General features: G+C 39.0%; 1 protein-coding gene across 2 annotated transcripts in view; it reads left to right on the forward strand.

The window, feature by feature from the left end:
• Window positions 1–12,468, forward strand: part of LOC126342514 (FACT complex subunit spt16) — a 138,228-nt gene that overhangs the window by 61,247 nt on the left and 64,513 nt on the right. For both annotated transcript variants that reach the window (XM_050001862.1, XM_050001863.1), the window contains exons 13-15: window positions 1,061–1,203; window positions 11,484–11,666; window positions 11,878–12,009. In XM_050001862.1, the coding sequence (XP_049857819.1) occupies window positions 1,061–1,203; window positions 11,484–11,666; window positions 11,878–12,009 (458 nt within the window). The remainder of the gene's footprint in view (window positions 1–1,060; window positions 1,204–11,483; window positions 11,667–11,877; window positions 12,010–12,468) is intronic.

A 12,468-nucleotide genomic window follows, 5' to 3' on the forward strand; every position in this document is an offset into this window, starting at 1 on the left:
AGAAACAGTATTGTAGGTGAGAAAAATTAAATATAAAATTCATCATGTTCTGTTTGATGGTTAAAAGAACATAGATAAGATTTATAAAAATGTCATGATGAACTAAACCATGACTCTGTATTTGTGGTATGTATGTAAAAAAATAGTTTTTAGGTTTTCTTATGGAAGAGGGAAATGATGAAAAAATGTTGATGAAATGGTTAAATTAGAAGAAAAGTGATAAACCCGATAAATTTGTTTGCATAGTAATTTATTTCTGAAGAGTGCATGGTAGTTTGAAAGATTATGTAATTTAATAGCGTGCAGCCCACATGCCATTGCATTGATCATGTCTCATACATTTCATGTGTGCCCCATTTAATAACAAGAACTTGAATGCCGAGAGAACAGATTGTTGAAGACATTCTTTTCTGCTCTTTTTCTAGTTATAAAACTATGCCCTCTATTTGCCAATAACAAATGGTTACATTGTAGATCAGGGTTTTATACAAGTGAACCAGGAATGACAATCACAGTTTGGAAGATAAGATTGTCACTGTAAATTCTACTAGTAAAATGCTTGTAATATATGTCATCTTCCCATTCATTACTGTTTGTTGTGAATAGTCTACACAAGAGAAATTATTCGTGATCGCTGGACCTTGCATCTTATTGTATCAAATCATGATGTCATGTTGAATGTCAGTCTCATTCCATCTGAAATGTGTGTGTGTACAAACCCTACACTAATGTCTCTTTAGAGGCAGTGGTATAAATCAGCAGGAGAAATTCCATAGAGATTGCAAGAATAAGGGCATGCAGTGACAGATAGAAGCTTTGCATTGTTTAAGGTTCTTCTTTTGCTTTTGTTTCTTCTCCCTTAACTTATCCTGTATTTTCACAGGGTCGAAATTTTGATCTGTATTTGACCATGTCAGCAAGAATGCCAATATATGTATGTGGGGGTGGTGGTGGTGGTGGTGGTGGTGGTGGTGGTGGTGGTGGTAATAATAATGATGTTGTGTCTTTTGTAACATAAAAGTGGGTGAGCAATATTTTAGGTTAAAAATCTTCTCTCCAGGTTCATTAGAGGCTCATGTGAATGGCTTCAGATACACTTCCGTTCGTGGTGATAAGGTGGATATCTTGTATAACAACATTAAGAATGCCTTCTTTCAACCCTGTGATGGTGAAATGATCATCTTACTCCACTTTCATCTCAAGGTACAGTATCAGTAAATTATAATAATCTCTCTCTATTGTAGCCAGTTACATTCGGAAATGGTAGATATTTATTTAACATTTCAACCTACTTAAGATTTTTGATGATCTCAGCATGGATATGAATTAAACATCCTTTTGTAATTCATTCAGGTTTGGTTAGGAAAGCTCTGGCCTAAAGTAAATCATTTAGGAATAGAGGAGATAACACACTGAATAGCAGATGCTTGGGATTGTTGCCAGGCACACAAAAAGGAATGAAAGCTTTGCCAGCTTTCAGATTAATTCCTTAATGACTTAGTGCGCACCTCGCTCCCCCCCCCCAAAAAAATCCCCCCCCCCCCCCGCCCCCCTCCCCCCCCCCCCCACACACACACACAAACGAGAGAGAGAGAGAGAGAGAGAGAGAGAGAGAGCCAGCACAAGGTAGTTGCATAGGAATGAAAAAGAGAAACTTTTTAATGGCCTACTTTCATACGTATTTACCTGATTATATGACAAAGTTTTTTCCCAAATGGTCATTCAAAAAATGCAGGATTGTCTTACATTAGCAGATAAAACTATTGTTGCTATGGTTAACATTGTTACATTTTTTATTTGAATGTATTGGGGTTTGTCTTATATTTACATAAGAAGGTCACGTGCAGATTTATTTTAAAGAATTCGGAAGGATAGGGCAAGGCAAGTGATACTCGTGTTCACACAGGCTCAGTATTTCTCAATATGTTGAAGCACTCACTATAGTATCGACGTTACTTGAACAAGCATGTGACATTTGACTTGTGTGGCATGAGTGCAAGAGATATATGAGAAACTATGAACTAGGCTCTACAACAATCTATTGCTCTGCTTAAAATTTGGCAATTTTGTGCGACACGGAGGAAATAGTGCTAAATTCTATCATCTTGTTGTGTTAGAATAAATTTGCAGTAAAAGTTCTCATACACTCCTGGAAATTGAAATAAGAACACCATGAATTCCTTGCCCCAGGAAAGGGAAACTTTAGTGACACATTCCTGGGGTCAGATACATCATATGATCACACTGACAGAACCACAGGCACATAGACACAGGCAACAGAGCATGCACAATGTTGGCACTAGTACAGTGTATATCCACCTTTCGCAACAATGCAGGCTGCTATTCTCCCATGGAGACGATCGTACAGATGCTGGATGTAGTCCTGTGGAACGGCTTGCCATGCCATTTCCACCTGGCGCCTCAGTTGGACCAGCGTTCGTGCTGGACGTGCAGACCGCGTGAGACGACGCTTCATCCAGTCCCAAACATGCTCAATGGGGGACAGATCCGGAGATCTTGCTGGCCAGGGTAGTTGACTTACACCTTCTAGAGCACGTTGGGTGCCACGGGATACATGCGGACGTGCATTGTCCTGTTGGAACAGCAAGTTCCCTTGCCGGTCTAGGAATGGTACAACGATGGGTTCGATGACGGTTTGGATGTACCGTGCACTATTCAGTGTCCCCTCGACGATCACCAGAGGTGTACGGCCAGTGTAGGAGATCGCTCCCCACACCATGATGCCGGGTGTTGGCCCTGTGTGCCTCTGTCGTATGCAGTCCTGATTGTGGCGCTCACCTGCACGGCGCCAAACACGCATACAACCATCATTGGCACCAAGGCAGAAGCGACTCTCATCGCTGAAGACAACACGCCTCCATTCGTCCCTCCATTCACGCCTGTCGCGACACCACTGGAGGCGGGCTGCACGATGTTGGGGCGTGAGTGGAAGACGGCCTAACGGTGTGCGGGACCGTAGCCCAGCTTCATGGAGACGGTTGCGAATGGTCCTCGCCGATACCCCAGGAGCAACAGTGTCCCTAATTTGCTGGGAAGTGGCGGTGCGGTCCCCTACGGCACTGCGTAGGATCCTACGGTCTTGGCATGCATCTGTGCGTCGCTGCGGTCCGGTCCCAGGTCGATGGGCACGTGCACCTTCCGCCGACCACTGGCGACAACATCGATGTACTGTGGAGAGCTCACACCCCACGTGTTGAGCAATTCGGCGGTATGTCCACCCGGCCTCCCGCATGCCCACTATACGCCCTCGCTCAAAGTCTGTCAACTGCACATACGGTTCACGTCCACGCTGTCGCGGCATGCTACCAGTGTTAAAGACTGCGATGGAGCTCCGTATGCCACGGCAAACTGGCTGACACTGACGGCGGCGGTGCACAAATGCTGCGCAGCTAGCGCCATTCGACGGCCAACACCGCGGTTCCTGGTGTGTCCGCTGTGCCATGCGTGTGATCATTGCTTGTACAGCCCTCTCGCAGTGTCCGGAGCAAGTATGGTGGGTCTGACACACCGGTTTCAATGTGTTCTCCATTTACAGGAGTGTATATGTATGGATACTGTGTGCAAACATTAATGCTTCTTTTTAAGTAAAGAAATGTTGTCTCTCAAAAAACATTACTTGATTCTGAAACCAGATAAACACTTCATTTGATTATGAAAGATTATAATGATTTACTAAGTGGCTTGCAAATGAGAAATTTGGTCGCTGTTCACATCTTGCAATAACGGGTAAAAACATTACCAACTGTTAATCAGCTTTAGAACATGAGAGTGACATTAAAATGAAACAAGAAGAAAAATTAATGCAGAATGAAATGTCTAACAAACGAAATAAACCATATTAGACTGTTTGTAATTTTTGTCACGGGAATAAATTGCAGTGGCAAGTTCCGTCATGGAGATAAGGGCCAACAGATGTCAGTAGATCACAGGACGAGTGAACGTTCAAAAATTAGACTGAATCGTGAGTGTGATTTTTTATTTATGTATTAGTTGCTATTGTTACATATGACTTGCGCTCTAGAAGATATTTCAGTCTGTGTTTTGCACTTGGTTAAGCACAGCACTGGGGAAGGGTTGGAGGGGGAATAGTGATATCAGCTACTCTGAGAACCAGATGAGTTGAGAGAGGGAATAGTGAGAGGGCAGCAGAGGGAATAGTGAGAGGGCAGCAAATTTGGCTATTTAAGAACATCTGTCATGTTTAAACTACAATTTGCCCGAGTCCAATTGTAGTCGGATTTGAATCGACTTTGAAATTTGACAAACACTCAACAAAATAGTATTCATTTCTGCAGTAGGCTGTAAAGTCTAGTTGGGGTCACTGATGTACTTAAGCGTTTCATGCTACATTGTTGTCAACAATCACTATGATGCATGATGGGAACAAAAGGGGTGCATCAACAGCAGGTTCTGTGCAGCCAATGAGACAGCAATGGACGTATAATAAGTTTGTAAGCAAAAGACATTGCAGTGCCCTCACATCAGTACAGAAGCGAAATCATATATATTATTAGCATAAAAAAAGGCTGTGTCCTCAGGTCCCATGTTAACCACAACCTCAAAAATCGTAACATATTTGGAAGAAACAACCAAATAGTGCAACAATAAAATATAAATTTCACAGTTGGGTTGTTAGGGTGGTTAAAAATAATGATACCACAGAGAACAGGGTTAGTAAGTGAAAAATGTATAAAAGAAAATGGCTGGCAAATTAATGTGAATCATTTCTTTTAATTTATTTTATGTCTCCTTGCATTATCAAAAAGTAGACAGTCAATAATTGGTGTAAATTTAGAACAAGTGTAGTGTTAACTATTTAGCCAGATGCTTTATGTCAATAAAACAGTTTGTAATTTTTATTTGTCAGAATATGTTAAAAATAAATTCTTCCCAAGAAACCCCTTAAGAAAGGAGGTTTGTCGTCTTATAATGAGGGTTGTCTTATGCTTGGGTAAATAGGGTGGTCATCTTTGGCTGAATGTAACAATCGTAGCAGTTTTTGCACATTATTGGTAGTCCACTGGCTGTAGGATGTTCATTGGTTTCTGTGATTAATATGCTTCTCATCAGTACAATTAAAATGTTACTCTTTCAGTTGGAATTAAGCAGTGGTGATGTCATTGATTAACAAGAAGTGGCTCACAAGTAGTGAATGGTTTGTCAGTTTTTTAGAGTGAGGGAACCCCACTATAAATTGTTCCATCTTTGGATTGTTAACTTACAACGTTTTTTTTGTCAAGAGCCTAAAAATATTATAGGTGAACATTACACTTGACATTCTAGTTACTGGAATGTACTACTTTCATACAAATGAATGAGACTTTTTGCATTACTAAAGAACCTTTTTTTTGGTATGTAGGTTATGTGTCTATTCCCTTTTGGTATTAAACTAGTTCCCTATGATTAAGAAAAATTTGTCAAAATCAACCAGCTTGGTGGCAGTGGATACATAATAATTACAGATGTTTTCTTGCACACCACCAGAACGTAAAAACAGTCTGCAGAGCATCACAAAAAACTAAATTGGAAATGTTGTGAGCAGCAGAAGGAGCTAGTGGAGGCACATGTTGACTCAAATGGATTGTATTTGTAGACAATCTCAGTTTATTCAACATATTTTAAAAGTATACAAATTGTCAACTCCAGTATCACTTCATTTGTGGCAGGCCATGCACACATTATTTTTTGGTGTAATGCAAGTTCATCTCAGTACTACTATGCTGTTCCTGAACCTAGCTGATCAATATTGATGTATTTTGTCTCAATATAAGGACATAAATAAAGATTAAAAGCAATTGCACTCCAAATATGCTACATTAAGTAGTTCCTGGTAATGTGGTCAATCTCATTTCTTATGAGTCAGGATAGTACATTATTGTTTCTGAAGTTCTGCGTAGCTATCCTCTACACACTCCTTACAATCTTTGGTACATTTAAACCAAATTAATGAGATTGCTTTGCTCAAAATTTGTTCACAGGATCCCTATTTATTATTCCTGTGCCCCTCATCTGAATTTAATTGGGATACCTTACTGTGTGGTTCAGTGTGAAATCTCCTCATCCGTGAACATCATAATGGGTTGTAGAGTTTGCACGTAGGTGATATAACATAGATGGGATGATATGGAATTTCCTTATGCTTTTAAGAATATTCAGTGAAGGTCTTGTCTTGCGTGGTCAACCATTTCAAAATACATAGAAACAAAAGAGAGCAGTCGTAATACAACCATGAAAAACAAAGGAATCCACACATTTGTGAAGTTATCATGTTACTGACTACTGTTTTAAATGAATATGGCAACGTACAGGGACTTGCCATCAAACATAGTTTTAAGCAAAATGCTCCCATTTTCTTGATTTTTGTTTGCACTTAATGCACTATAATATTTTGAAAATACTACAGAATCTAAATGTAAAGGAAGTTTATAGGTAACTATTTTATTGTGTAACCACAAACATTTTCCTTTTCATGACTGTATAATGTCATACATGCAATGCTGTTGACAAACTTGCCATATTTGAATATCCATAGTATGTGTGAGGTATCATTACTACTCTATCACATAGTCAATGCCTGTAAGGAATTTTTATGATTGCTTTAGTGCTAAGTTCTATCCAGTGTGCCAGATTAGGGTGTGGGATGATAATTAATTTACATTTAAAGCATGTCAAGGGACCTTTGTGATGCTTTCCTGGAAAATGGTCATCTGTTCAGTTCTTCTCTCTATTTGATAGTTGCCTGTTACCAACATATTCTTAGCTTAAACAGACCAGTTCACATAGATGAACTATGGTGTAAAAACCGAAGATTGCTTAGTAATTAGGATGTCGTATTTTATCTTATCCAAGTAGCTCATTCATTTGTCTGTGGATCATAATTATAATGGGCATGGCTATTTTACAAACAGATTACATAGTTAAGAAAACGATTTACTTTACGTGTTTAAATTGTTATTGATATTGTGACTACATAAGCTTTTCCAACTTACTTGTTTGCAGTATTCTTCTAAGGAATTTTAATACTTCATCCTATACTAAAATTAGCTTCACATAATTTATCAGTAGTCTACCTGGCTACTTTCTTCAGATGGGAGACTGTTGCCAAGCCTTGCCAAAGTAGATGTCACCACTAGACACAGCAATGTTATATAGGCTGCAGAAAATGGATGTGCACTTTAAGTTGCCATTTCTGCCCCGTTTAATGTAAACATTAAGTGGCACTTTGTGCTAACTGCTGGCAAGAAAGAATTATCATTTTCCAGAATTACCAACATTTATATAGACAGCCAAGATAAAGTGCATTCTGTTTTGATGCACGTTAATGCAAGGATCCACGACTTCCATAAATTAAAACCCATATTTCTGTTAATCAGATTGCTATAATCTATGGACCTCTTCTCCTATTGCATGCTGTGCTTCCTAGTCAAAGAGTGCTCACCACCAAAGATTTCTCAGTTTGTTGTAACGTTGTGTTATGGTGTTCTACACACCTTTTTAACATTCTGGTCTCCTTCAGCTTCGCCTCAGTGACATAGTACTTGTGTAAGTAGCATGTCATTGAGCTTCCAGGAATACTCTAGTATTGAAATTTCGTGACAGGTTCAAACTGCGTGCTGGACTTGGGCTTCACACTGGGACTTCTGCCATTTGTGGGCAAGTGATCTAACAGCTGAGTTATTCAAACACGATGCACAACCTTTCCTCGCAGTCTTTCTTTCGGCACTACGTAATCCCCTACCTTTGAACTTCGCACAAGTCCTCCTACATACCTTGTGGGACTAGCTCTCCCGCAGAGTGAAAATTCATTCTGGAAACCATCCCCCCCAGGGTGTGACTTAAGTTACGTCTCCACAGTATTCTTTCTTCTGCGTGTGCTGGTTCCACAAGGTATGTGGGAGAACTTCTTTGAAATTTGGAAACAGGTGATACGAGGTACTGGTGGAAATACCGTTGTGAGGGCAGGTTTTTCATGGAGAGCTCTGTCAGTCGAGCGCTTTCTCACAAAAAAACAAAGATACCAGGTTCAAGTCATGGGCCAGCACAAAATTGTAATCTGCTAGAGTGAAAATTCATTCTGGATACTGCAGTGTTAGTTGCCCGGTGAAATTAAATACCTCTGGAATCGTTCTAACCCCCAAAGCTCAACAGATACGCTCCTCTACTCTGCTGAAACATTATTATAAGAGTTCCATCATAATCATGGTGCTGAAATGGAGACCATTAAAACATTTCAAGAAATGATTAAGAACATCTTATCCATGTGCCCTAAACATGACTGCATTGTCAGTGTATCTGAAGTCACAAATTGTCTTTATATTTCTGCCAAAACAACTGCTCTTGTTAAGCCACTGCACAGTGTGTTTTCTCAAAGTGACCAGTTAGTAGAGAAAAGTTCCTACCTGGTGTTATCATATGATGGTACTATGTATACACATAGGGTGGTTTGTTAAGTGTGGTAAAACAGCAAGGAAAAAGTCTGTGTTTCCTAAACAAGTCACCTTATTTTTTGACATAGTCCCCTTTGAGGCATATACACTTTGGTCCAGCAGTCCTCCAGCTTTTTTATCCCATTGGAAAAAGAGATTCTGTCACACCCTGCAAAATACTGGTTGACTGTGCAGTGTTACGTGGCTTTATGCTTAATTACAGACTTACTATTTGATCAGTTGATTTGTTTTCACCATGTAACACCCACTGCTACGTACTTCGTTGCTGAGCGATGTATCACTTTTCTTTCTGATGCCGTAACTCTTCCTTTCCTATATCTTTACTACTTTTTATCTATATAAATGATGAACTATTGGTTTTGCCGTTTAACAACTTTTTAATAACTGTGGAAGTATTACAGGCATCGGGTCCCACGTAATGTGTCACCCGCCTATACATTTTACATGAACTTTTCAAGACTCGATCGATCTGTTTACAAAGAGAAAGCAGAATCTCTCTTCCTTTGACGTTGTACAACAACGACCTAGGAAGCTCGACGCCCTTGCGGCTCAGGCTCTTCCATGGCTCGCGGTAGTTTGCAGCATTCATTTTATTCCTTGCCCACTTGCTGCTATGTCGAACTTTCGAGGTGATCGTTGGGCAACGTCTTCTATGTTATCTGCAACATAAATAAACTTTCTTCCCACAGTATTTATGAAAACCCAAAAACAAACTTAAAGAACATAATATTAACTGTTCTTACAATTATTCGTATAAGTCTTGGTCGTTTAATGAGGGGTGGGACTGGCCTCAGCCTTGTGACACCACAACTGCAACTGTCATTCCTCATTTGATGGTAATTTTTTCCCAGCAAGCCAAAGTTTCAAGTTAGGGAACACGAAGAAGTCACTTGCGGGCCAAGTATGGTGAATGGGGTCAATGAGGAACAAATTAAAAGCCCAATTCATGCGCTTTTGCCATTGTTATTGCCGATGTGATAGTTGGGGCATCATGCTGGTGAAAGAGCACTTCTTTCATGCTGATGTGGTCTATTTTTCAGCCAACACAAGTTTCAAATGATCCAACAATGAAGCATAATAGGGTCCAGCTATGATACTGCCTGTTTCAAACCCGTCTGTGAGGTTATTCGGTAAGAATCCTAAAAACACAGTGGCCATCACCTTAGCAGCTGACAAAATAGTCTTTGCCTTCTTTGGTACACCAGCCATTGTCCATTGCTTGGACTGCTGTTTTGACTCTAGTGTTTAATGATGCAGCCGGGTTTCATCAGCAGTCACAAATTGAAGCAAAAAGTCTTACTTATTGCAATTAATCATAGCCAAACATTGTGTTGAAATGTAGTGCCTGATGTGCTGTTGGTCGACTGTGAGCAATCGCAGCAACCACCTCGCATACAGCTTCTTCATAGGCAATTCTCCATGCAGGACAAGATATTATGCACCCCCTCAGTTTAGATGCCTAAAGTATCAGCAATCTAATGAATTTTTATTCGGTAGTCTTGCACTACTAGATCATGAATTTTGAGAATGGTTTCCATTGTGGTGATCCCAATTGTGTGCTTCATTTTCAGTGCTTGTACGACCATGTTTAAATTCACTAATCCAAAAGTAAATGGTCTTCAATGATGGTGCAGAATCCTTGTCAACTCTATCCGATTCTGTTAGTCCAATCCTTCAAATCAAATTATTTAATTACAGCATGAATCTCGGTTTTCTCCATTTTCAATCGCGGTTGACACACTAATCAATTCAGATGGCCTTCAACAATGAACTGTATGTGGTACATTGTTGAAATTCATGATATGAGCCTTGACATACCATGAAGGCGCAACAAAAATGTTCCATTCTTTCATTCAAAATTTACCAGACTTATCAAACCATCTGTGCAGATGGGGACAGCATATTTTGGCACATGTACCGTACATTTCCTGCAGCTTGTGTGAGACTGTGTTTAGTGGAGCCAATGTTAGGCAACAGCAGTTCATCCGAAGATAAAAGCCAGATGAACTGGTGATTTTAGGGTCAGGCAGCAAATTTGAGAATAATGCATGTGATGTTAGTTTGCATCAAGTGTTGAATGACGTCAATGTGTCACACTTTATTATGCTCCATAAGAAGATTTGTCTGCTGATGGCAAATTAAGTTCTCTCATGTACAGGTTTAGTTTAAGTTACCCCACAAAAATAAAAAAAGGACTCTTGATTGTAGTAATTTTGGATTTAGAAAAAAAGATTAATGAAATATTACAATAATGGATGCATTCATCAAGTGCATTTTGTGTTGGTGAGAATGGAATATTTCTGTGGTTAGGAGACTGGTTTATAAAGGTGATGGGATTTTGTGGTTTCTCTATTTTAGTTTGAGGGCAAACTTGTGTTTTATTAGAAAAATAAATTGATTTGCTTTGAGCATTTTTCCAAAATGTGTTTCCTTCTGATTCAAGTAATAGTATAAAAAATCAGTGGTTTCTATCTCGATGGGTTTATCTGCTGAGACTGCTCTTGATATTTGGATTTCTTCCAGAAAATTCAGAAATATAAAATAGCAAATTAGGTATCATGTTGCATTTAAGGAAATTTCTACTTTTTCAAATTTTCTCAGCCATTTACAATTAGCCTTGAAAACTCAGTCTTTTTACTTACTATTTTACAGACTACTTTGCCCTCTGATGTGCTGAACCTTCAGTGCCTTTTAGTATGAATGAAATGTATAGAGAATTTTCATTGTAGGATCACTCATCAGAATTGAGTATCTGCTCACCAGTGAGACTGTTGTCTGACCAGTTTTAAAGTGTATTTGTCTTCAGATGAATTACATGGTTTTTATATTTGACAACTCTTTTAATTATTTCCATTGTACCACATCAGATTTTGGTGTTCAATATCTTCAAAGCATTATAGATTACAACTGCCCTGTACGATACACATAGTGTGCTGTATATATTTAATATGTGGGGTTGCAGGGGGAGAAGATCACTGTATTTATTGTTCAACATTTCTTCTTATTTCTGTATAGCATGCCATTATGTTTGGAAAGAAGAAACATGTGGATGTTCAGTTTTACACAGAAGTTGGAGAAATCACAACAGACTTGGGGAAGCATCAACACATGCATGATCGTGATGATCTTGCAGCTGAACAGTCTGAACGGGAGTTAAGACATAAACTGAAGACAGCATTCAGGAGTTTTTGTGAAAAGGTAACTACTAGAACACAGTTAAACAGTTTTGTGGCACAAAAGATCATTTATTGTATTCACTGTCTAATGTTCTTTGCTTCTGATACTGAAAAAATCTGTGATGTATCGCTAAAATAAAAAGGATAAACATTAGTACTAAGATTGTTTTTGTCAGTAGAATCCTAACATTTGTCTTTATTGTAACTGAAAATCTAGTTATGCTTTTGTTTAGGTGGAGGCAATGACAAAACAAGAAATAGAATTTGATACTCCATTCCGAGAGCTAGGCTTTCCTGGTGCACCTTTCCGAAGTTCTGTACTACTGCAGCCAACGAGTGGCTGTCTTGTAAACCTTACTGAGTGGGTGAGTTACGTATTTATCATGGTTTCATAAAATATTAAGAGAAGAGTTTTCACACAGTTTGTGAGTATTGCTTAGTGTTAAAATAGGAAGAAGGAATATATATCAATCACAACTTCACAGCATTCACTTTACTTTGCCGAGATGTTCTGTGACAATACTGAAGTGTAAAATATTACAGACAAATATTACAACAACTCTCCTTGTTATCCTGTGATCAGAAATAGATTTTTTTTCCTTTTCCCCCCCAGGAAGTGTCCTTGCTATCTGCTGTGTAACATTTTTACCGATTATTGCAGATTTGTTGCCTATTGCCTTCTGCAGTGTGTTCATATTGTGTGCTCCAGCTGTTCCTATAAGCATTAATGAACACTACCATAACTTCACATTTTTTGGTAAAAGATTATCACAAAACAGTTGCTAAGTTTATTACAGTTGAAGTGTGTAAATCCATGGATCCAG

This window comes from Schistocerca gregaria, chromosome 1, assembly GCF_023897955.1.
Source record: "Schistocerca gregaria isolate iqSchGreg1 chromosome 1, iqSchGreg1.2, whole genome shotgun sequence".
Taxonomy (NCBI): domain Eukaryota; kingdom Metazoa; phylum Arthropoda; class Insecta; order Orthoptera; family Acrididae; genus Schistocerca; species Schistocerca gregaria.